This window comes from Pteronotus mesoamericanus, unplaced genomic scaffold, assembly GCF_021234165.1.
Source record: "Pteronotus mesoamericanus isolate MK-2021 breed Mesoamerican mustached bat unplaced genomic scaffold, CSHL_Meso_final contig_246, whole genome shotgun sequence".
NCBI lineage: Eukaryota > Metazoa > Chordata > Mammalia > Chiroptera > Mormoopidae > Pteronotus > Pteronotus mesoamericanus.
In genome coordinates this window covers 11,560,643-11,586,789 of record NW_026555104.1, presented here as the reverse complement: position 1 = coordinate 11,586,789, position 26,147 = coordinate 11,560,643, and the positions used below count along the sequence as shown (strand labels likewise).

At 38.4% G+C, this 26,147-nt stretch overlaps 1 protein-coding gene across 1 annotated transcript in view; it reads right to left on the bottom strand.

The window, feature by feature from the left end:
- Positions 1-26,147, bottom strand: part of EFCAB5 (EF-hand calcium binding domain 5) — a 109,540-nt gene that overhangs the window by 43,919 nt on the left and 39,474 nt on the right. Inside the window, exons 9-11 of the mRNA XM_054572997.1 lie at positions 8,983-9,138; positions 2,342-2,441; positions 52-1,011 (exon numbers count right to left, since the gene is read on the bottom strand). Coding sequence (XP_054428972.1) covers positions 52-1,011; positions 2,342-2,441; positions 8,983-9,138 — 1,216 coding nt within the window. The remainder of the gene's footprint in view (positions 1-51; positions 1,012-2,341; positions 2,442-8,982; positions 9,139-26,147) is intronic.

The following is a 26,147-nucleotide window of genomic DNA, read 5'->3' as shown; positions in this document are numbered from 1 at the left end:
AAAAACCACTCCACAAAACAGAGAGATAATGTAAGAGAGCTGCACCACTACCTGAAAGGTGGTCTTTTCTACTTGATACTGGATCATCCTCTTGCAGTTCAGAAAAGGTGAATAGTTTCTCTTCATATATTTGCTCCTGAGTGTTCTCTTCCTGTAGAGGGATTTCAGTGTGCTCAAAGGGAGTAGGCTCCCCAGATTTTTCACTTTCTCTTAGGATACTACTTTCCCTTGATTGTGAAGTTGAGTCCATGCCATGTTCCTCTGGAATTGTCTCTCTGGGTTGTTCTTGTTCTTCAGTTGATTCTTTATGTGTTTCTCCTATTATTGACTGTCTGCGTGACCCTCTCCGTGATCCTTTTCGTGTAACTGACTCTCTGCGTGATCCTTCTTCTGCAATTGACCCTCTGCGTAATCCTTTTTGTGTTACTGACTCTCTGCGAGATCCTTCTGCAATTGACCCTCTGCGTGACCCTTTCTGTGTTATTGATTCTCTGCGAGATCCTTCTGCAATTGACCCTCTGCGTGACCCTTTCTGTGTTATTGATTCTCTGCGAGATCCTTCTGCAACTGACTCTCTGTGTGATCCTTGTTCTATTACTGACTCTCTGCGAGATCCATCTTCTACAGTTGACTCTCTGTGTGTTCCTTGTTGCATTGTTGGCCCTTTGTGTTGTTCTTGTGCTGTTATTGATTCTTTGTGCAGTTTTTGTTCTCCAGTTGACTCTGTGTCTTGTTCTTCAGTTAAAATATCATGTGGTTCTGGTTCTGCAATTGTCCCTGTCTGCTGTTCTGGTAGACTTGGTGGTTGTGTTGGTATTCTATGTATATCATGTTTATGTTGATCTTCTGAATGTTCTGATAATTTTGGGGGGGTTTTGCTAGCATGTTTTTCAGACAGTAAGGTATTCATCTCTAAGAGCACATTGTCAAAGTCTTCATAAACATGTTTCTGATTATCCATGTCTCCCCAGAACTCAGGCAAGTCTATCTCTTCAAACTCAATGAATGGCCCTAGTGCAGAAAACAAAACATTTACCTAAACAATTGATCTTCTAATGCAGAATCAGAACTGTCAAATTAATGCAAAAAAGCATTGAGCACAGTGTTTATAATATAGGCCTATTGCTTTAAGTAAATATCAGTTACCTTTCCTTGTAACACAATAAAAACCAGAAAAGTACACATTTGAACATAAAAGATGCTCACTATTGTAAATTATAAAGTATTCCTTCCTAAAAGATGTGGTTTTGAAAGTGAACATGATTCTTCTTTTGCTAGTTGGAGAGTTGCTTAAACTGCCAAGGCAAATACAACTTATTCTCTACTTTTGGTCCTACCACAATAAGGCTGGCATGGGATGAAGGAGATAACTCATATCATCCACCTCAGATAACTTTTCAATATCTTTAATAGCAAAATAAAATCACGTCTCTATCCTTGACAATCTTTCACTTGGTTATTTTTTCCAATATTAATTTTCTCTCCCTTTCTTCCTGTCTACCTTTCTTTCTTTTTCATTCTTCAGTTCTTTTCCTTGACAACCTATGTGGACACCTCACTGAAATTTCTAGGGGAAGACTGAATAGCATTCACCAGAATCCCACTGTTAACAAAGACCACCACCAAAATGCCACTGGTGTCCTGGATTACAGAGAGTGAGACCCTGCCATAAGGCTGCCCCCTCCTTTCTAAAACATTTAGGATTTAAGCTATTAAATTGTGACTCCAATGGTTTTAGGGAATACTCTACATACATCATCCACAAATTTTTAAGTATCCAGGTAATAAATTTTCACACAGAAATAAAATAGTGGCATTCTTGGGAAACCCATTCATTCAATGACTTTCTCTTTAAAAAAAATAAAAATAAAATCCATAGTCCTATTTGTTTTGGTAGTAATATAAACCTTTCACTGTATAAGTACAGTAAAGGTATACAAGTAAAAATGCTTAGGAAAAGGAAGCATTTTTCTTCAAAATGCTAGAATTCTAAGTTAGACATTAAAACTAGAATTACCATTACCAACTTAATTTGTTTCAGAAATTAACTAATTTAATTTGTTTCAGATTGTTACTAAAACACCACTTCATTTAAATGAATTCAAAATTGAGTTCTAGTTGAGTTCTAGCTTGACAACTTTTAGTATTACACTGTAATGAAAAATACATCTGGTTGTGATGAAGAGTAAATTTTGTGGGGAATGAACAACCAAGTACAGCTATCATGATCTAAGGGAGACATTATGTGAAGAAATTCCACAGGGATAGAATGACCTTGTATTATCATATTAGTATACTTCATCATTTCAGCCTGAGCATGCTCACTCTGAGTGGCTCTTACATTGTCTTGGATTTCGGAGTAAACGTCTAAGCATTTTTGGACTTTGGTCATAGAATATTTCCAGCAAAGCTAATGTCCTCTGCCGATCCAAAAACCCGACCTAAGCAGAGAGGTTGCAGTTAGTTGTTACAGAAGATTCGAGATTTTTATGTAGATGGAATATGACTTATTGAAACATTCATTATCATCACCACCACCACCACTGGGTAAACAAAATCTGAGTCAAAATCAGGAAAGCTCTATCTTGCCACTTTAGGCTTATGCTCTAATACTTCCCTATTCTGAGACATGTCAAAATGCCTTGCACTTAATAGACGCTTAACAAATATTTGTTGTTACTGATGTAATTGCTAAATCTAATGTATTATACAATGTTCAGTTCTTATCTAATCTGACCTAAGTATGACACTTGGAACAATTAACTGTTCTCTACTTGTTCTTTGTTTTTTGTATTTTTATTTTGAGAAAAAAATTATAATTACAGAAAAATAATAAAATAATAAAACTAACCCTTGTGTTCCCAACACCCAGAAATGATGCTTGTTAACATTTTGTGTATATACTTTAAAAATACATAAAAATCATAGCACATGTCATTTAAATAATTTCTTATGAGTTAATTTGAGCCAAAGTGATGCCATATGCTGGGGAGCAAGATTTCAAATGTTACCCCTCTTTTAAAAATTTTTTGTAAGCATTTCATAGATCCTTAATATTGCTTTTATTTATGCAAACTTGAAGTCTGATTCATGTATATAAAGAAATATATTTTGTTTTTTAACTGTGTGTTATTCTATAATATAAAACCATAATTTTTTTAAAAGTCCCTCTTTTGATGGGCATTTAGATTATCTTCTGTATTTTGATACCAAATATAATGTGTATAATGGATATCCTTATACACATCTCCTGTGTGTATATGTAAATCTTTCCCTAGGGTAAATAAATAGGAGGGCAATGAATTGTATACTATATACATTTTCTCTTTTTAAAAATATTTGTTTATTGATTTGAGAGAAAGTAAGAAACATCAATTTCTTGTTCTACTTATTTATGCATTCATTGGATTCGTTGGTTGATTTTTGTATGGTCCCTGACCAGGTATCAAACCCCCAACCTTGGTATGTCAGTACCATTCTCTAACCAACTGAGCTACCCAGCCAGGGCCAGTGCATTTTCAACTTTAGCAGTTCTTGTGCAAATAGCTCCACAAAACACCTATACCAATGTACATTCTTATTATTACTGAATGAAGATATATCTCCATATTTACCCAATACTTGATATTGTTAGAATTTATGATTTCTCTAATCTGATAGATAAAATATATTATCTAATTATTTTAATTTGCATCTTCCTGATTATTAGTGAAATTGAATATGTTTTCATGTTTATTATGTATTGTGGTTTCCTCATCTATGAATGGCTTTTTCATATCCTTTTCCCTTTTTCAGTTGGGAAAAATTGTCTACTTCTTATTAATTTGCAAATTTTTTGTAATGATCATTCTGTTATCTAGATAGCACATATCCTTTCCCAGTTTATTTCTTATTTTTTTAATTTAAATTTTGGTGAATTTAGTCATATCGATGTTTCAACTTAGAGGTAGTCAAATGTATTAATCACTTCCTGTATGGTTTGTGCGTATTTGGAGTATTATTTAGGAAATATTACCTATACTGAGGTCAAAAGGTATACTTCTCAAACTAAAAAATTTTTCTTTTCTAATCCTCACCTGAGGACACTCTTTCATTGCTTTTTAGTGAGGATGAGAGAAAGGAAGGGAGAGAGAGAAACATCAATGTGAGAAAGAAACATCAATTGTTTGCCCTCTGCATGCACCTGGACTGGGGATCACACATGCCAGGACTGAGGATAGAGCCCGCAATCCATGCTTGTTCCTCAATCGGGGACTGAACCCCCAACTGTTCTGTTAAGGGATGATGCTCCAATCAACTGAGCCACATTGGCTAGAGCTAAAACTTTAAAAATTTTGTTTTCCATATCAAGGTCTCTGAACAGATGGAATTTATTTTTCTCATTAAGAAGTTGACGTTTAATTTTATATTTTTCCTAATATGGAAAGCCAATTGTCCCAATATCATTTACTGAATAATCCTTCTCACTGATTTATATTGCTACCCATGCCATACACTAAATTCCCACAGTCTCATGGGTCTGATGCCACTTTCAAAATTCTGTTAGTATAAGTTTATTTTTAAAAATCAGATAAATTCTCCACTTGTTCTTTTTTTTACCTTTTTGTTTTTGTTCTTCATTTTGTAATTGTTTGTGTTATATCTAGACCATCATTTTTCCATATAATTTTAAAAAGCTAATCTTTTAAAAAATATATACAAAAATGATAATGGTATGAGTTTATGAATTGCCATAATATAAACATAAGGAGCTGTTTCTCAAAAGAGAAGAATTAACTTTAGTAGAGGGCATGATTTTGCTCCAAAATTTGATAGGTCTACACTATGATTCTATTATTGCCATAGCATTTCAGTTTGCCCCATACATTTTAAATATTGTAGGATCTTCTAGGTGATAAGGCACAAGAAAAAGAAGAGTTTTTGTATTGCAAAGCCTTTTCTTGCTCTGGGGTCCACTCTGGATGCTAATGGCTCAGTGAATGAATAAAAACAACACATGAGAATAATTGTTGTTCCTACAATGTAAAACGGTAAAATAAACATAGTGCTCTTTCTTACTGGTTGGTGGCACAATGTGATAGCAATTTGCCTCATACTTGAAAAAGATCCTGTTATGCCTCAGGCTGCTTGACTGCTAAAAATTTCCCATGGTAGTAAACCCTGAATTTTTATGGTTTTTCTCATTTACCTTCTGACACGCATGTGTATTACTAAGGCATCAAATGCTTTTTCCAGCTTACCAGCTCCAATCACCATGATAGAAATCATCAAAGCAGTGGACTAGCATGATGTCCTGCGATATGTCAACCTAATCAAGATCTAGGCAGCCCTAGCTGGGCAGCTTAGTTGGTTAGAGCATTGTCTAGATACACCAAAGCTGTGGATTTGATCCCATGTTGGGGCACATGCTAGAGTCAATCAATGAATGCATAAATAAGTAGAACAACAAATTGATGTTTCTCTCTCTAAAAATTAATAAAATTTTTTTAAATGTTCTCTTTATACTAGATTATGATAGAAGGAAAGAGAGTTGCATTGGCCCTCTGGCAAGGCAGTGAAAGTATACTGCTGTTCATGACAGGTGAAATTTAAACTTCTGTTGGTTCTTACACACCGTTGTAGAGAAAATAGTATTTGACAGACTAATAGTGGTGAAAGAAAGGGGTGTGTCAATTTGGTCCAATAAAGATTCCACCTCTTGGATAGCAGCTGCAAATGGAGTCACAGTAATGTACAAAAAATTCTGTTCTTTGAAAGATAGTTAGAAAATTCCAGTTAACCATATGTTTTGTTTTGAACATTTCTCTAAGCTGATGTAGCTACAAGTATATAGACATATGTCTATATGGTTTTTGTCATTGTTTTACAAAAATGGAATTATATTGTACACATTTCTCTGTATTTTACTTTTTTTCACTCAGTAATAAAGTGCAAAATTTCCTCCAAGTCCACTGGTGTAGATCTCTTCAATTTGTATAAAGGCTGCATAATATTCCAAGATGTAGACATACCATTATTTTAAAAACATTTCCCCCTACACATAAGCATTCCCTTAATCTTTCTCTCTCCTTCTCTCTCTCGTTTAAACAATACCACAGAAATCATTCTTGTTCATGTATTTTCTATTTACTAGCGCTTTTACATTTGGGGGATAAAAATTTCAGGAATGGGATCACTTGGTTGAAGAACGTATGTATTTTTTATTTAAAGAATATAACCAGCCTTGTCTGGTGTGGCTCAGTGGACTGAGTGCTGGCCTGTGAACCGAAAGGTCACAGGTTTGATTTCTAATCAGGACCTGTGCCTAGGTTTTGGGCCAGGTTCCCAGCTGGGGTCATATGAGAGGCAACTGATCATGTATCTCTTGCACCTCAGTGTTTCTCTCTTTTTCCCTCCCTCCCTCCTCTCTAAAAATAAATAAATAAACTATTAAAAAATAGATATACCCAGATTGCTCTACAAAGATACTATAAGTATTAAATTTTCACCAGGAATAGTGAGGAAATAATTTTCTTCTATCTTTACCAGAAATATGTATTATTATTTAAAAATACTTTTGCTCATCTGTTGAACATATAACAATTCCATGCATTGTGTGTTCATACCTTTTGACGAGTTTTCTTTAGGGACTTCTTATATAGTGCTCTACCATCAGAGAAAGGGGCATTTAGTTCAGTGTCAGCCATAGTACTCTTTGACTCAAACCATATGGAGTTCATCACACTGAGTCATTTGGAGGTTTTGTTTGTGTTTGTTGTTTATGCCAATGGTTCTTCTTGTCCCAATTCCAGGTGTCTTCTTGGAGGTACACCCAGAACTTTTTTACTGCCCTCTTCTCTACATACCCACTCCCCTTCACACACAGGTGTTTGAAAATACTCATCACCTTTCCTCTAGCCACAGGAGTGGGACTAACCTCAGCCCTGCCTACCTAGACCCCTCCTTCTGCAGTGGTTATACTCCCTCTTTAGTGTCATGTTGGATTCAGGGCTTCTCTATGAAGCTTGCAGTCTCTGAGCCAAACCCAGGAAAAGAAGCATAAGCCCTGTTGTTCTTAAATGTCTCCTCAGCCTACTTAGAATTTCCAAGAGTATAATATTCCCTTCAACCCCCAACCCTGATTGGGGATCAGGGATGGGGGATCAGATACTAACTCTTGACTTAGAGACCCAGACAACCTCTCACCCCTAGTCGCATTTCCTCCACCTCCTCCTTCCATCAGCTAGTCACAATTTCCCAGTGATAGAAAAAGGACTTTGATGCCATAGTTTGCATTCTTCCTTACTCTACAGTTCATTTTTTTCCTCAGAAGCCCAGGATTTTCAAGTAAAAGTATAGGCTCTGAGCTCTTGTCTCAGCTATTGGTTAAATATATTCCGAAACTCAATTAAACTTCTTTATCCCAGGCTACATCTATCTTCCCTACATGATCAACACAAACTTCTATTTGAATGCTGGAAAGAAAAGCAAAATCACAAGAAAATCTCAGTTTATTCTTCTAATTATTATCTCACTGTGTTTGTTATGGCATATGAATTAGTATTAAATTGGCCAACAAATAGTTGATATCTAAGCATTTACCAGAGAGTAAAATCTTGACCTCCTTGTTATCCAACATTTATTATAAGCTCTGTTAAAAGAACCAAAATTCAAGAAGTATTGCCTGGAAGACATGTAAACCATATCAGATTTTATAAAATATAGTTCTAACTTAAGCCAAGTTAGCAGGGCTCTGAGAACCTAGACTGCAATATATTGTTTCCTTCAAGAATTGCTTTTTTTGAATTGCAATCAGGTGTGATATCATTTGCCTATATTTAAAGTGGTTATAAAAAAAGAACCTTCCCTAAGAAAGTCATTGTTTCATTTATTATACATCTATGATAAAGGATGTTCACTTCAACTCTTAGAGCCCCTTTGGGGAGTATTTGTGGGAGAAACTCCTGACTTTGAACCCCAAGTGTCTGTACTTCTTCTTAACACCAGTCTGCAGTTATCTTATAAATTTTGTCAATGGAATGCTCAGTCATGTTTCCCTTTTTGCATTCACTGCTAGGAAGCTTAGATTCAAACTTGTAGATACCCCAGAACAAATATTTAGGTCATTATAATACACATTTTGGGCTTTGTTCCCAGCTTTATTTACTATCTTCTCTCTTATACTTTACTTCTTTCTTCCTACTTTTAATTTATGTTCCTTTGTTGCAATCTTTTTTTGGAATGTGGGGATACAAATGAAGTTCATAAACATATATCAGTAAATTATTTTTGCAAATCCATTTGGTATCCTCCCAATATCCTCCCAAATACCACTCTTGGAATTTTTTTTTTATAAAAACTTATCTTGTTTTTTAAGAAGCAACATAATAAGATATGGTAAGCTTTCTATTCCCAGAAGCTCTTTCCTATAGGATGCCACCAGAAAAAAAGAGTAAGCAAAAACAATGTTAAGCAACCCATTCTTAAGAATGGGACAGAGTTCTTTATATAAAGGACCTGTGGACAAAGCCAAAGGAGGGGTAGGATTGAGGGTGGGAGGTGGGGTTGGGTGTGGTGGGGGAGAGTCACAGGGGGAAAATGGGGAAAACTGTATTTGAACAACAATTTAAAAAAAAAAGAATGAGACAGAGATTTAGAGACAGGTTATACACTGTGAAGTGCTGTGCCATGCAAGGTGTGGCCTGTAAACTGGTAAAAGTCTGTGATGAGAACAATAAAGAAATTGAGAATAGCATCTAGATAATTTTACAGCAATTTGAGAAAGTAACAGATACTAAATCAAATTTGAATCTGATAATAAAAATATCTGGGTTGTATTTTGCATGTCCTTTCCTCCTTGCCATGTGCCCCAGTAATCCATTTTCATCGTGTATCAGTTCATAGCAGATTGCAAATTAAAAATATCACCATCAACAATAACCTAAAAACTAGTCCTTTGCAACAAACAGTTTGAAAAGCGTGGCTTTAAGGGCCTTACCCTACCTTCCCACAGTCACAATGCAGGAAGAGTTCAGCAAACATCTGCCTCTGCATATCCATTTTTATGACCTCCCGGAATTCATCTGCACAGTGGCAAAGATGTTTAAGGAGTTTCTCAAACATTTCACTTTTAAAATCTGAAATGTGTGAAGAGATGTACTGCAAGGAAAAAGAGAATAAATGATTGATTTAAAACTGTGCTCTTTACTTGGATTTTCCAAAGAATTCACTTGATGTGCATGAAATTATTGGCTGCAATTTTCCTCCCATATCATTTGCTTGTCACTTAGATAAAGCATTTCATCTTAGTGCTATTCTACATGCTGCACAGCAGAGAGAGGTAATCAGTACAGCTCCCAACACCATACACCAGGGGGACTAGATATTTTTGGAGAAATTTTCCTCTAGATCAATAAGCACTATTTAGGGCAGACTTTTTAACTTACTGTATGAAATAGCAGCAGCCATAGAACTTTGCCTGTAAATTACTAGTTCTAAGAGTTGAATGCAGTTTTTCTTATGATGTATGGCATATAAGACCATCTGTTTTCCAAGGCTGGCTGTATTTAATTATTAGAGCATAAGGGATAGAGATTGAAGGCAGGGTGTATGTTAGTTTGTTTTTTGTCTTCTGATATTGCAATAAGATATTATTTGCCTATGATTTTCTTTTCCTTTTGAAAGTGTAGAGTCTGAAACATCTAAGATCCTGGGCCATTTCTATTTTTTTTTAATGTAAATTTCCAGTCAAGGAACAAATCCCCCTTTCTTATCACATTCCATTTAGATAACTGCAGATTCTTAGCAAGATGGAAAGTGATGCAGACATAAAAGTTAAAGGATTAAGTATTTGGTGTGTTGGTCACCAGTTCATGGTTGACTTGTTTTGAGATGATATAGACCCAGCTTATACGCAGTGTACACATTGTTTTATCCTGAGGGATCCATATTCCTACCATCAGTATTCTAAACTCATATGACCCTGGCCCATTTTTCTTGTTCCCTGTTGAATAGGTTCCTGGAAGTGGGATTGCTAACTTAGAAGGTTAATGCGTTAGTATTTTTGGTAGCTTGTCACGTCATGCTTGTACACTTTTGTGCTTCCACAACTAATGTATGAGTGGCTCTTTCTCCTCAGCCTTACAGATTTTTGCTTATTTGATAGGTCAAGAACATTACATCCTTGATCTATACCTAACTATAGTATCTCATGATAGAGAAAAATGGATCAAGCTCTGAAAGAGTTTCTGTGAATTGAGTTTTTAACCCAGTTCACAGTCAATGATCTCCTCCTCTGCCCCAAGCACAGCCACAACCAAATTTATACTGGTAGCCAAATTTGTACTGAATAACCTTACTTTCTTAGCCATAAATGATCGGACCGGGGAGTATACTTAACCTAAACAAAGCCATTCAGATTCTCTCTACTGGGAATTGGGAATTAGGAGTGGGGAATGGCTAGGTGGTCTCTGAGAGACACTGGATCTGTAAATGTAAACTTAAGGATTGGTGGCTGGCTAGATTACTCCATGTCAACTGAGGATGCAGAGAAAGTCTGTGCACAGAGACAGGTAAATCAGAAAGCAGAGAGAAAAGAGTCTTGATGTTTTCCAAGTCCCTATTCTAGTCTCTTCCTGAAGCCAGACCACATTTCTGCTCTTGAATTCTGCACATTTCATTTTCAGCCACATTAGCTCAGGTTGGTTTTTGTTTCTTGAAATTAAAAAATAGTAACTAATAGTTTGTTAAAATAAAACATTCTGTTGGCACATTTCACTGACATAATTTTTTCATTTCCACCTAAGGACATTTTTTCATTGCTGTTTGAGAGAGAGAGAAACATGGATGTGAGAAAGAAAAGTCAATTGGTTGTCTCCCATACGCACTGGACCAGGGATCAAAACTGCAACCTAGGTAGGTGCCCTTACCAGGAATCAAACCCACAGCCTTTCAGTTACTGGACAAAACTCCATCCAACTGAGCCACACTGGCCAGTGCTGATATACTTTTTGAAATGAAAGCTATAGTTGATATTTTACTTCCTCATTAATATAATCTAGGCAAATATAGGATGTATTATGCAAGAGATAAATAAGGCTTGTATCCATGCTAACAAATCATAAACCATTATTCAACTGACTTAGAGATCAAAAGAGGAAAATTTAAAGCAGAGCAAAAGAGCTTTTCTAAATATTTAGTTTCCTTAGTGGCCTAAAGCACCTAATTATCATTATTCTTATTGGCTCAATGAGCACCATTAAGGTCTTATCTGTTACCTTGGAAAACAGAATAGTGTAATATTAATAACTTGCATTTAGAACTTGTCTAGGTTCAAATCCCAGTTCCCATATCTAGTGGCTGAGTTACCTTGGATGAATCACTGAACTTCCCAGTTTCCTCATTTGTGAAATGGGTGCTATAGTAGCTATCTCATGGAGAGGATACTGTGTTTACAGAGCATAGGTAGTCCATGTGATAAGTTCTCTGTAGCTATTGCTCTTATTTCCGTTGGAGCTAGGCTTAAAAAAAATCAACCAAGAAAGTTTTCTTTACAGGATAAAAGTCTCAGCTGACTTACAAATTTAGAAGAAAAAGAAATCCAATGAGATGATTGGTGGCTCTTTTTTTTTTTTCAGTTTGCCAAGTTTTTATTTTTTTTTCTCAAAAAGACATTTCATTCATTCAGAATTATAACTTTAAAAACAAATTAGCTTCATAGGAAAGTCGCTGCCCTTTATTTTTTTTTTTGCCCTTCATTTATTTTTAATTTATTTTTTCAAATACATTTGTCTCTGCCTACCCCCCACCACTTTCCCTTGCCCCCTCCCTCCTTCCCTCCCTCATCTCTTCCCCTTTGGTTTTGCCCATGAGTCCTTGCTATATGTTCCTTGACTTTCCCCTTCCCTTCCTTTTCCCCGCCCCCCCCCTTCCCTCTTGTCTCTGTTGATTTCTTTTCCTTTTAGTGTTGCTGGTCTTATTTTCCTTGCATCTTTGTATTGTTGGTTAGGTTCCACTTATAGGTGAGATCATATCGTATTTGTCTTTCGCCCCCTGGCTTATTTCACTTAGTATAATGCTCTCCAGTTCCATCCATGCTGTCGCGAAGTTTAGTAGTTCTTTTTTTCTTTCTGCTGCGTAGTATTCCATTGTGTATATGTACCATTATTTTTTGATCCAATCATCTACTGATGGGCATTAAGGTTGCTTCCAACACTTGGCTATTGTAAATTGTGCTGCTATGAACATTGGGGTGCATAGGTTCTTTTGTATTGGGGTTTTGGGATTCTTAGGGTATAGTCCCAGCAGGGGAATCACTGGATCAAAAGGCAGTTCCACTTTCAGCTTTTTGAGGAGATTCCACACTGCTTTCCACAGTGGCTGCACCAGTCTGCATTCCCACCAACAGTGTACTAGGGCTCCCTTTTCTCCACAGCCTCGCCAGCACCTGTTGTTCGTTGATCTGTTTATGATGGCCATTCTGACTGGTGTGAGGTGGTACCTCATGGTGGTTTTGATCTGCATTTCTCTGATGGCTAGTGATGCTGAGCATCCTTTCAAATGCCTCTGGGCCTTCTGTATCTCCTCCTTGGAAAATCATCTGTCCAGGTCCTTTGCCTATTTTTTGATTGGATCGTTTGTCTTCTTGGAGTGGAGTCGAGTGAGTTCTTTATATATCTTGGATATCAAACCTCTGTCTGATGTATCATTAGTGAATACATTTTCCCATATGGTTGGCTCCCTTTTCATTTTGCTGATGTTTTCTTTAGCTGTGCAGAAGCTCCTTATTTTGATGAGGTCCCACTTGTTTATTCTTTCCTTTATGTCCCTTGCTTTAGAAGACATACCAGTGAAAAAATTGCTGCATGGGATATCTGAGAGTTTCCTGCCAATGTTCTCCTCTAGGACTTTTATGGTGTTGCGACTTATATTTAAGTCTTTTATCCATCTTGAGTTTATCTTTGTGTATGGTGTCAGCTGATGATCCAATTTCAATTTTTTGCATGTAGTCGTCCAGCTCTCCCAACACCATTAACACCATTTGTTGAAGAGGCTATTATTGCTCCATTTTATGCTTCTGCCCCCTTTGTCAAATATTAGATGCCCATATAGACCTGGGCTTATTTCTGGGCTTTCTATTCTGTTCCACTGGTCTATGGATCTGTTCTTGTGCCAGTACCAGATTGTTTTGAGTATAGTGGCTTTGTAGTATAGTTTGATGTCCGGTATTGTGATCCCTCCTACTTTGTGTTTCTTTCTCAAAATTGCTGCAGCTATTCGGGGTCATTTATGGTTCCATATAAATTTTTGAAATGTCTGTTCTATTTCTGTGAAATACGTCATTGGTATCTTAATAGGGATTGCATTGAATCTACAAATTGCTTTGGGTAGTATGGACATTTTGATGATATTAATTCTTCCAATCCATGAGCACAGTATACGCTTCCATTTATTTGTGTCTTCCTTAATTTCTTTCTTCAATGTTGTATAGTTTTCTGCGTACAGGTCTTTTACCTCTTTGGTTAAATTTATTCCTAGGTACTTTATTTTTCTTCTTGCTATATCCAATGGTATTTTTTTTCTGATTTCTTCTTCTTCTATTTCATTGCTGGTGTACAAAAATGCCTTTGATTTCTGAATGTTGACTTTGTATCCTGCTGTTTTGCCAAATTCACTTATTAGGTTGAGGGGTTTTTTGGTAGTCTACAGGGTTCTCTATGTACACTATCATGTCATCTGCAAACAATGATAGCTTTACTTCCTCCTTTCCTATTTGGATGTCTTTTATCTCTTTCTCTTGTCTGACCGCTGTGGCTAGGACTACCAATACAATGTTGAAAAGAAGCGGTGAAAGCGGACATCCTTGTCGTGTTCCTGATCTTAGTGGGAAAGCTTTCAGTTTTTGCCCGTTGAGTATGATATTGGCTGTAGGTTTTTCATATATGGCCTTTATTACATTGAGGAATGTCCCATTTATTCCCATTTTGCTGAGGTTTTTGATCATAAATGGGTGCTGTACCTTATCGAATGCTTTTTCTGCGTCTATCGAGATGATCACGTGGTTTTTGTCTTTTCTTTTATTTATGTGATGTATCACGTTTACTGATTTGTGTATATTGAACCATCTCTGCATGCCTGGGATGAATCCCACTTGATCGTGGTGAATAATCTTTTGAATGTATTGCTGGATGCGGTTTGCCGATATTTTGTTGAGGATTTTAGCATCTATGTTCATCAGCGAAATTGGCCTGTACTTTTCTTTCTTTGTAGGGTCTTTATCTGGTTTTGGGATCAGGGTGATGCTGGCCTCATAGAAAGAGTCTGGGAGTCTTCCCTCCTCTTGGATTTTGTGGAATAGTCTGAGAAGGACAGGGGTTAGCTCTTCCTTAAATGTTTTGTAAAATTCTCCTGTGAAACCGTCCGGCCCTGGGCTTTTGTGTGCCAGGAGTTTCTTGATTACTGCTTCAATTTCCCCAGCTGTTATCGGTCTGTTCAAGCTTTCTGTTTCTTCCTCCTTCAGTGTTGGAAGATCATACTTTTCTAAAAATTTGTCCATTTCATCAAGATTTTCAAATTTCTTGGCATATAATTGTTCATAGAAGTTTCTGACAATCCTTTGTATTTCTGTGGTATCAGTTGTTATTTCTCCTCTTTCGTTTCTGATATTATCAATTTGGGTCCTCTCCCTTTTTTTCTTGATGAGTCTGCTTAAAGGCTTGTCAATTTTATTTATCTTTACAAAGAACCAGCTTCTGGATTGGTTGATCCTTTGAATTGTTCTTTTCGTCTCTATGTCATTCAGTTCTGCTCTAATCTTGACTATTCCCTTCCTTCTACTTGCTCTGGGATTTATTTGTTGTTGTTTCTCCAGTTCTTGAAGTTGTAGTGTTAGGTCTTTTATTTGAAATGTTTCTATCTTTTTTAGGTAAGCCTGTATTGCTATGAACTTCCCTCTCAGGACTGCCTTTGCTGTGTCCCATAGGTTTTGGACTATTGTCTGTTCATTTTCATTTGTTTCCAGAAATGTTTTGATTTCTTCTCTTATCTCATTATTGACCCATTCATTGTTTAATAGTCTACTGTTCAGTCTCCATGAGTTTGCAAGTTTTTGAAGTTTCTCTTTGAGGTTGATTTCCAGTTTCAAGCCCTTGTGGTCCGAGAAAAAGTTTGGTATTATTTCAATTTTCCTGAATTTGCTGAGGTTTGCTTTGTGTCCTATCATGTGGCCTATCTTTGAAAAACTGCCATGAGCATTTGAAAAGAATGTGTATTTTTCTTCTTTGTGATGTAAGGTTCTATATATGTCAGTTAAGTCTCTTCGATTCAGTGTGTCATTCAGCACCACAATATGTTTATTAATGTTTTGTTTGGAATATCTGTCCATTTTTGACAGTGGGGTGTTGAAATCCCCTACTATCAGTGTGTTGCTGTCTATATCTTTTTTTGAAGTCATCCAACAATTTCCTTATAAACTTGGGGGCTCCTATATTGGGAGCATATAAGTTTACAATGTTTATGTCTTCTTGATAGATTCTTCCTTTAAGTATTATAAAGTGCCCCTCCGGGTCTCTTTTTATGGCCTTTGTTTTGAAATCTACTTTGTCTGATACAACTATGGCAACCCAGGCCTTTTTCTCTTGTCCATTTGCTTGGAATATTTTTTTTCCATCCCTTTAGTTTCAATCTGTGTAGGTCTCTTGCTCTGAGGTGGGTCTCTTGTAGGCAGCACATGTGTGGGTCATGTTTTCTTATCCATTCACCTACCCTGTGTCTTTTGATTGGGGCATTTAGTCCATTCACATTGAGAGATATTACTGATAGAAACTTACTCATCTTTTCTCTTTGTACCTGTGTTCCTCTCTCTCTCATTCTTTTCCTTCATCTTCTTAAACCAGTCCTCTTAGCATATCTTGGAGTGCTGGTTTGGTAGAGATGTATTCTTTTAGCCTTCTCTTGTCTGGGAAACTCTGTATTTCCCCTTCTATTTTAATTGAGAGCTTTGCTGGGTAGAGCAGCCTTGGCTGTAGGTCCTTGCTTTTCATGACTTAGAATATTTGTTGCCATTCCCTTCTGGCTTGTAGTGTTTCTGTTGAGAAGTAAGCTCCTAGGCATATCGGGGCCCCCTTGTATGTTACTTTCTCCTTCTCCCTTGCTGCCTTGAGGATTCTCTCTTTGTCTTTGATAGTTGCCATTTTAATGATGATGTGTCTTGGAGTGGACCTCCTTGAGTCCCTCTTGAGTGGGGTCCTCTGTGCCTCCTGGATCCATGAGAGCCTTTCTCTCCTCAAATTAGGGAAATTTTCCATCATTACTTTTTCGAGGAGGTTCTCTATCCCTTGCTCCTCTTCTTCTTCTGGTATCCCTATTATATGGATATTATTGCATTTCAGGTTGTCCTGCATTTCCCTAAATGCCTCTTCATTCTTTTTGAGTCTTTTTTCTATTTCTTGTTCTTTCTGGGAGCTTTTTTCTACCTTATCCTCCATCTCACTGATTCGATCCTCAGCTTCATCCAGCCTGCTTTGGATTCCTTCTACTGTGTTCTTCAATTTAGAAATGGTATTCTTCATATCCTCTTGTGTCTTCTTGATAGTTTCTATGTCCTTTTCCAGGTTGACAGTTTGTTGTAACATCCTGATAGTTTCTCTGCAGTTTCTCATAGTTATCTTTGAGCTGGCTGAGCTCATTGAGCTTCCTTAGAACCATTGTTTTGAACTCAATATCTGATAGTTTCCTTGCCTCTATTTTATTTAGCTCTCTCTGTGGGGAGTCCCCTTTTCCACTCATTTGGGGGGAACTTCTTTTTCTTCCCATTTTTGTGAGAGTCTGTTAAGTAATTTACTTATTTATTTATTTTTACTTCTGCTTCAATTGGGCTGTCTAGATTTCCTGACTTTGTGGATTAAACTTCTATGGTAGTAGGTGGGTCTTTTTATTTATTTATTTATTTATTTATTTATTTATTTATTTATTTATTTATTTATTTTTTCCCTTTACTTTTCTTTCTGGGCCTGCCTCTGATGATGTCAGTTGTTGACCCTATATAACCTTGGGTTGTTTGTTTGAGCTTTCCAGGAGTCTACTGTCTGTGTCTGACTCCTGCTTGGGGCAGCTCTGTGACCCCTTCGGTCAGGGATGGGCTCTTTTTTGGGATCGCTCTGCACTCTCATGCCAGCTCCTTGAGCATGCTTCTCAGCGCGGCAGGATCCCCCGCCTGCCTGGGCTCACTCATGCTTGCCCCAGACCCGGGGGCTTATTCGCGACCTCACATACTCGTCTGGCCCCCCTGGCCGGTGAGCTCCCAGGCACTGGTCAGTTTAGGGTCTTCTATTGTGTGTTTTCCTGCTTTTGGCTCTTTGGGTGCATTGCTTGCCCTCGCCAAATGGAGACTACGGAAATGAGAGGAAGTCAGCTCCAGGACTCTCCGGTTAATCCTGTCTCTGGTCTCTCCTCCAGGGACTCTGGGCCGCTCTGTGACCCCTTCGGCCTGGGATCTACTAATTCTGTGAGCTGCTCCGCAATCGCGGGCTCAGTGGGTCAATTTACGCCTGCCCTTGCCGCTCTGTGCACTCCCTCACAGGCCATATCAGTGCCAATCTGTGGGAGGCCTTGCTGGCCGGTGCAAGCATTCGCCAGCCCACGCGGGTCACACACACGCTCGCCGACCCTCGCCGGCCACTCAGCACAAGTGTGCGCACCTGCACTGGGTGGTTTTGGGGTGTCTATGTGTGCTTTTCAGCTTTTTAGCTCTTTGGGGGTGTGGCCTCTTCCCGCACAATGGAGATTACGGCAAGGAGAAGGAGTCGAGACTCCCCGGCTCCTCCTCCCGTTCTTTCCCCACCGCCTCCGTTTCCAGTCTCTCCTCCGGGGTCTCTGGGCAGTTCTGTGACCCCTTCGGCCAAGGATCCACCACCTGTGCGGACTGCGTTTCAATCACGGGCAGTCTGGTTCGTGCGTGCCCCTCTTCTGCTTCTTTGGGGGTGCGCCTTTCCAGCCCACAATGGAGACTACCGAACAGGGAGGGAGTTGGGGCTCCCCGGTTCCTCCTCCTGTTCTTTCCCCAATGCCTCCGTCTCCAGTCTCTCCTCAAGGCTCTCCCAGCCAGTCTGCACTCAGCCCCGCAGCTCATATGCACAAGCTGTGCCCGGAGCGCACAAAACGCAGGTTAATTGATTCCCTTATGCCTGAGCAAGATGGTAGCTGCAGAGTGGGAGGTACATTATCATCGCGGCTCCACCAGCCGCCATGTCAGTTCTCTTCACAAAGTTTTCCTCACCAGTCTTTTCCCAGGCACCAGCCCACCCTGCTGCCGTCTCTACCCATAGATCAAGGAGGGTGGCCGCCACTGCAATGTTTGCGTTGGCCCTTTAAATGTCTCTTTGCATCCCCAGCCACCTGTCTCTGGCAGAGAGCACCCCTACGCTTTTCGGGGTTGTGTTTTGTCTGTATTTTCTTGGTTTTAGCTGCTGTAGTTTAGGGGTCCCTGTTTATGATTCAGACCCCGTTCTTCTCAGGTGAAGCTAACTGGCTGTTTCAATGTCCCTCTGGTGCTAGTGCCCGTGGGCACCCAGCCCACCCTCTCGAGCCTCCACCGCACTTCTCACCCGTTGGGATGTGTGAGAGTCGAATCCACTGTCCACGGCTGTAAGGCTCCTCTCCCACTATCGTTCCATTGTTTTCCAGGTGATTACTCCACTATTTAGTCGCAATTCCAGTTTGGTCTTGGGAGGAGGTCAGCGTGACTCCCATTCACTCCTCCACCATCTTAATCCTTGATTGGTGGCTCTTAAAGCATGGTCCCTTGACCATATCACCTGAGAGCTTGTTAGAAATGCAAATTCTGGAACCCTACTCCAGACCTACTGAATCAGAGACTCTGGGAGTGGGACCCAGAATCTATGTTTTTTAAAGCTCTCTGGATGATCCCTGTGCTCACTAAAATTTGATAACTATTAAACCAGATGGTCTGGGATAACTGGTCCTGATTATTCTAGTATCCTAAGATTCTGTTGTTTGATCCTTAATCACTTTTTACTTGAATGTCAGGTATTTTTCTAAGTTATGAAGGTAGAACTATTGATTAGTTGACATTTTCTGGCAATATGTGGTTCAATCTTCTAACACTGAAAAAAAAATTTACCAATTCATGAAAAGGATCATCCTGTTTTATATTAAGGTTTTGGGAACTGACCTCAAAGCCGTATGAGTTTTTGGGCTGTGGGAATCCTATTATATCAGGAGACAGTTCTGGGTTTATAGCGCATGAGTTTTCTGAATGAGCATGTTCTAGAAGTAAGTGTGGCCTATATGACATAAATACTACCAGTTGCCGACTCCCCTACAAATCAAATTCCAAATAAAACAATTATAACTGTTTGCCTGTGTCTCTTGTAAAAACAGAAAAAGTGAAAACACTTAGTAGCCTTTGTGTTTTCATATCCTTCCAAAGGAATAAACAAATTAACATTCATAGATCCTGAAATTATTGCTTAAATTAAGAACATAATTAACAACTAATATCCTTCAATTTAATAACTCTGTGAGCTGTTAAGCATTTCAGCTATACTTAATTAAGTTGTCTCTATGTGCCGGATTCCAGTTTGGAGGGCTTTTCCTTTCTAACTTGAAAATCAAAGTATTGAGAATATGATACATATCACATTTAACAGGTTAGTAGCTATTATTAGATTCTATAGCTCTGGGCCATTGGGATTCACACTCAGTTTAATTGTATATATACTGGAGAGCTGATGAAGTGGGTGATATAAGAGCTCGAGAAAGAAAACTATGTTTGGAAACTATCTTAGGTATTAACTTCCAAACTGTATTGATAAGCCCTGGTAGTAAATAACATTTTCAGGAATATCTGTAAATAGGTCTTTAAGAATATTGAAATATTCAGTATATAGATTATACTTGCTATCTATCATGAAGAAGTTGTGTGGTTCATATAGCATTTGGGCAGAAAATGAACTTTCCTAACTCAGAGAGGGAACTTTTAAAAACAATCAATGTTAATTACATACTCAACAAAGCAGAAATACACTTTAATCCTGCTTTTTAAAATTATCCAAAAAATAGATAAAGAATACCAAAAAGTCATTTAAAGCTTTTTAAAAAAATAATAGACATGGGCAAGAAATACACAAAAACAGGTTTAGTTTCAACAAATAATAAAGGAATAATTAAAATACACATCATTGTCACAATCAGATTAAGTATTAAAAATATTGGTAATATCAAGTATTGGTGACTGTGAAAGGAACTAGGTATTCATAGACTCTTTTTCTTCATCTTAAAGTAGTCAGTCCCTTTAGCACATCTTGCAATGCTGGTTTGGTGGAGATGTATTCTTTTAGCCTTCTTTGGTTGAGAAACTCCTTATTTTGCCTTCCATATTAACTGAGAGCCTTGCTGGGTAAAGCAGTCTTAGTTGCAGGCCTTTACTTTTCATGACTTGGAATATTTCTTGCCATTCTCTTCTGGCTTGTAGTGTTTCTGTTGAGAAGTCAGCTGCTAGCCATATCGGGGATCCCTTATATGTTACTACTTCTTTCTCCCTTGCTGCCTGTAGGGCTCTCTGTTTGTCTTTGACATTTGCCATTTTAATGATGACGTATCTTGGACTGGACCTCATTGGGTTTCTCTTGACTGGGACCCTCTGTGCTTCCTGGACTTGTGTACTTTTTTCTCTCCTCAGATTAGGGAAGTTTTCCATTATTACTTTTTCAAACAGGTTCTTTATCCCTCCTTCTCTTCTTCTCCTTCTGCTATCCCTATTATATGAATATTATTATGTTTCAGGTTGTCCTGCATTTACCTCAATGCCTCTTCATTCTTTTTGAGTCTTTTTTTCATTATCTTGCTCTGTCTGGGAGCTCTTTTCTACCTCATCCTCCAGCTCACTGATTCTATCCTCCACTTCATCTAGCCTGCTTTCAATTCCTTCTACTGTGTTCTTCAGTTCAGAAATTGTATTCTTCATTTCCTCTTGTCTCTTATTGATAGTTTCTATGTCCTTTTTCATGTTGATATAATTTGCAGTAAGTTCCTCATAGTTTTCCTGTAGGTTTTTGGAATTCTCTCTGAGCTCACTGAGCTCATTGAGCTTCCTTGTAAACATTGTTTGAAACTCAGTATCTGATAGTTTACTTTCCTCTATTTTGTTTAGTTTTCTTTCTGGGGATCCCTCCTTTCCCTGCGATTGTGGGGTGTTTGTTTGTCTTCACATTATTTGTGAGACTCTTCTTTTTTGCTTCTGCTTCTTAAATTGATCTGTCTTGATTTCCTGACTTTGTGGTGTGAACTTCTATGGTAGGGGACTGCTGTTTTTTTCTTTCTGGATCTGCCTCTGATGATGTCAACTGTTGACCCTGTCTGACCTTAAGCAGTCTGTTCAAGACTTTCAGGAATCTACTATCTGGCTGTCTCCTTCAGATGTTAATCTAGTCATTCTGCACTCAGCAGGCTGGCTTAGAGACACCACAGGGCAGGGCAGAGTCCCTCCTAGGAGTGGGGTTATTGGATCCTCTCATGTTGCTACCGCTCAGGGGAGTGGTCTGCCTGATCCAATGCCTCCTGCTGTATTGGGGAGGAGTTAGCACCGGGATCCCACTGCCCACTCTCTCTGTTGTCTCCCCGAAGCCTTTGTCTACAGTCTCTCCTCAAGTGTCTCTAGACTAATCTGTTCCCCCGTTAGCAAGGGATCTACTATCTGTGGCTGCCACTCTGTACTCAGCTGTGAGATTTTAGCACTATGGGGCCTAGACAGAGCCTCCCGGGGGCGGGGTTATTGTGTCCTCTCACGCTGTTGTCGCTCAGGGGAGTGGTCTGCCTCAGCAAGATGGCAGCTGCCGAATGGGGGATGAGTCAGCACTGGGATCCCGCCCGCTATTCTCTCAGTTCTCTCCCCAAGGCCTCCCTCTCCAGTCTCTCCTCAGGCGTCTCTAGCCCACTCTGCCCCTGCCGTTGCTGGAGCCCAGGGTAAGTGGCTGCAAATAAAAATTTATGCATTGGCCCTTTAAATGGCTCTTTGTGTCTCCAGCTGCCCATCTGTCAGAGAGCAACCCTGCCGCTTTCACAGCTGGCTGTTATCTGTGTACTTTTTGGGCTCTGGTGCTATAGGCTGGAGATCCCTACTAATGGTTTAGACCCTGCTCTTCTCAGGGGGACCCAACTGGTCATTTCAATATCCTTCTTGTGCCGCTGCCCATGGGAGACCTGCCAGCCTTCTCAAGTCTCTACCACACTCCTTACCAGTTAGGTTGTGCTAAAGCTGACTCTTCTGTCTGTCTGAGGTTATAAGGCTCCTCTTTTGCTACTGTTCAGTTGTTTGTTCCAGGAGATTTCTCCACAATTTAGTTGTAATTCCAGGCTGGTTCTGGGAGGAGGTCAGTGTGACTTCTACTCACTCCTTTGCCATCTTGATTCTCCTGTTTTTGCAGATAGTCATTCTTAATTAAGGTCATTATATAACCTCACACTGCTTGTAGTTCAGGCTTTCTAAAGGATGATGCTCCAGAGAAACTGACCCTTGCTTTACTGAGTTCCACAGTAAACAGGAAGGTATTGGATTGTTGTCACTTGTCCTTGGTCAGCAGATAGATGTTCAGCCAAAGTTTCCACAACAATCGTGTGAGAGAAAAGGTCCAAGCAAAGCAAACTCCTCAGTTAGGGTGACCACCTGCCTCACTTTGCCTGGGACTTCCCTGGTTTTAGCACCGGCAGCCCCATGTTATGAGAAACCCTCAGTTCCAGGAAAACCAGGGTGGTTTGAAACCCTGTACCCTGATCCATGCCAATGATCTAATTTCTGTGGGGACTTTAGGGGAATATCTGTTTGGAAACATGCTGTGTTGTATCCTGCTTTATATAACAAATTATCTCTGTAAGTATCTCTATTCTTTGTCATAAAAGACACTTTACAGCCTTTAACTGTGTCTGTAGCATGGCAGTATCTTTCCCATCACCATCCCATTGGGACAACTATACATAAAACAAACTATATAGAGAGTTTTATTCTATGATGTGTATTCGCACATTCTCAATCCATTTGTTGTGTTTTTGTAATCACAAGACCAAAAAAAAAAATCTAAATCTTTGTTATAGATAACTGAGCCAATATTCTAGTACCTAGAATGAGCAGAACTGAGAAGGTCACACTCTCCTAGAGAACAGCCCTTTAAAAGGATTCACTCTTGTTTTAGAAAGCTGTACTTTATATTACTTTGGAGGCAAGATTATAGGGGACTAACTGTGAAACTACATTAGGAAAGAATATAAGTAAGTCCAGAGCCAACTGATAGTATCAGTGGAAAAAAAAAGTGTGCCATTTCTCGAGCCCCCAAATGTGAGAGAAGAGGGTCTGCATTGATGAGAGATCAGCCTCCCTCAGTTCCTCACTCTGGGGTCTTTGGAGGCTCTCCTCTACATGAAGTCTTCCTTACCCCTCACTCCATGAACTTTTATCACACTAAAAGTCTTGTATGTAGTCATCATCGATTTAGAGATAAAAAAATTTCCTTTCCTTGGTACTGCATGATAATTCCCTCTTCTTCAAATAGCATTTTCCCCACAGAAATAGTCACTCTTATTAAAAATTGTATTTCAGGCACATTGAAACCAAGGACCCCAGCCACTCTATAAAATACTGCTTCTTTTTGGAAAATGGGTTCCAGGTTCCAAATAAGCAGTCGAGTTATAGGAAAAAAAAATTTTTTTGGACAGGGGCATATAGCCATTTGTGGGACTGTCAATTTAAAAATTATGGACACTTTAACAATGCAAGGTAGCCCTGGGCAGGTGGCTCAGTTGGTTGGATCATCATCCTGTACAGCAAAAGTGTGCAGGTTCAAACCCTGATCAGGGTGCCTATGGGAGGCAACCAATCAATGTTTCTCTCTCCCTCTTTCTCTCCCTCTCTCTCTCTCACATATCAATAAACATATCCTTGGGTGAGGGTTGAAAAACAACAAGTCAATGTAACCTTTGCCTTAAGATGTACCAAGAAAAATTTAGACATGCTTATTTCTCAGACTTCTCTTGAAGCAAATTATTAGTAAATCCTTTGTAAAAACAGAGGGAATTGGAGGAACTCGAAAAGTCAAAGAAATTAAAAAAGAACCTTCCAATTTAAAAAGTTAACTAAATTTTGAATATCCACATTAATGGTGTTTAGATAAAATAATTATACTTGAAATGGTCTTCCGTTGATTAAAAAAAAAATTAATCAGTGAAATGAAGGGATAGATCCTCGCTAAGACCAAAATTTGGGAATTTCAGGACTCCTCAGTTTATCAGTGCCTTCCTCTTCCTGCCTGAACACAAGACAATGAGGTTAGTTTTGTATTGGGAGCCCACTGAAATCTAAGGGTTAAGACTTCTGTTCCTTTTCAAACTTCTATAGGGAACACAATATCTACTTGAACAACTTAATATCAGCATTAAAATGATACAGATGGGAAGTTTTGTGTCCTGGAATGAGTTGTCTTTTGAGAACCAGAGTGTTCTGACAATTTAAAACAAACCTGACACTCTCCCAAAACGTATGTCTTATGTGCCTAAATATTCAACTCACAAAATAAAACAAAAAACCCTCAAAGAAACCAATATATTATGTATTTTAAATTGTTTCTGTCAGTATATAAATGTTTAAAGCATTGATCTTAAGGTTCCTTTTAAAGTAAGGAGGTACGTGTTGTGGCAGGTGGAAGAAATTTAAAACTCATGACCACCAGATGAGTTTCCTACATGTAACCTGCCTCACTGAGGTCTCATTTTCTTTCACTAAGAATCCCTTGGCAGCAATGAATATAATTTCATAATGCTTTGCACCTGTTCATTGCTTTGTACTTGTTTTTTTCATGGTGTGTGTTCCTAACTTGCTTGCATTTTGATCTTTTCATTCCCTGGGTCCTACTCTGATTCCATCAAGCATGTGTATGTATGCATGCATGTACATACCTGCACACACACGTGGACATAAATGCCTGCATATACCCATAGGCACATTCCCAAACAACAATGCATTATTCAGTCCTTAAGTGTGGGAATTTTGACATTTCTCCTAGCACAGAGAGTAAATATTCAGTATATATTTAATAACTGAGAGACTAGAAGTAAATATTCTAAAATAGTTACTTTTGGTCTTTATTTATTAGAATAAAACAGATGAACAGTGAGAGAGGTTATATTCAATAAAAACATCATCGTCTGTTCATTTATCCATCAGAAAACAGATACACTAGGAAAATGATATGCATATGGAGTCCTCTGTGACCATTCTCCCTATTTGTTTCTCCGTACATTAATAATTACCCAATGATTCCATTTTCTCCAAACATGCTCCAACCTGAGTGTTAATTACAATGCTCGTTGCAAACCATCAGTGGGGCAATTGCATGGTGTATTTTCTCCACTAGGTGGCACCTGTAATATCTTGACTTTAAGCCTGCCATTTATTTCATTTTCTTCCAGTTTCATTAAATGAGTTCTGACAAAATAGCCTTAAAACAAATCTCTTTAAAAGCAAGTGTCCCAAATACTACTTCTATGTTGTATGTTATATAATATGGTTCAGTGATTTATTGATTAATTAAACACTTTCAATAAATATTTCTGTACAAGAAATACTTTCTTGGTTTCTAATTGATGTAACTTAACAGCTCTTCTCTATAATGAAAGTACCTGATGGGGGAAAATGGGGAACATCTGTAATAATGTCAACAATAAAAATAAAATTAAAAAAAGAAAATACCTGAATATTGGCGTTTGTATTTCAGGAAGAGAAGTTGGGAAATGTCAGGAAAACTAATGATAATAGCCCAACCTATTCATTAAAACAAAATTATATATATAGACAAATATATACACAAAGGAATAATATAGAATGCTAATGAATTTGTATCAAGTATCATTAGGCATATATTACCCTTTTTCTCCTTTAGTTGTATAGATATCCATACATGTGTATACATATATACAAATATATGGATATATACATATATGTATTCATATGTAATGTGTATATGTACCTATTTGTTGAATTAAATAAAATGAAAGGAAGAAAAAAGTAAAACTAACATCATACTTTACAACATTCAATATCAGAAAATGAACAATGGCTATATTGCTTTGGGGTAACAAGAAAATGTGACTAATCCAAGGTATAA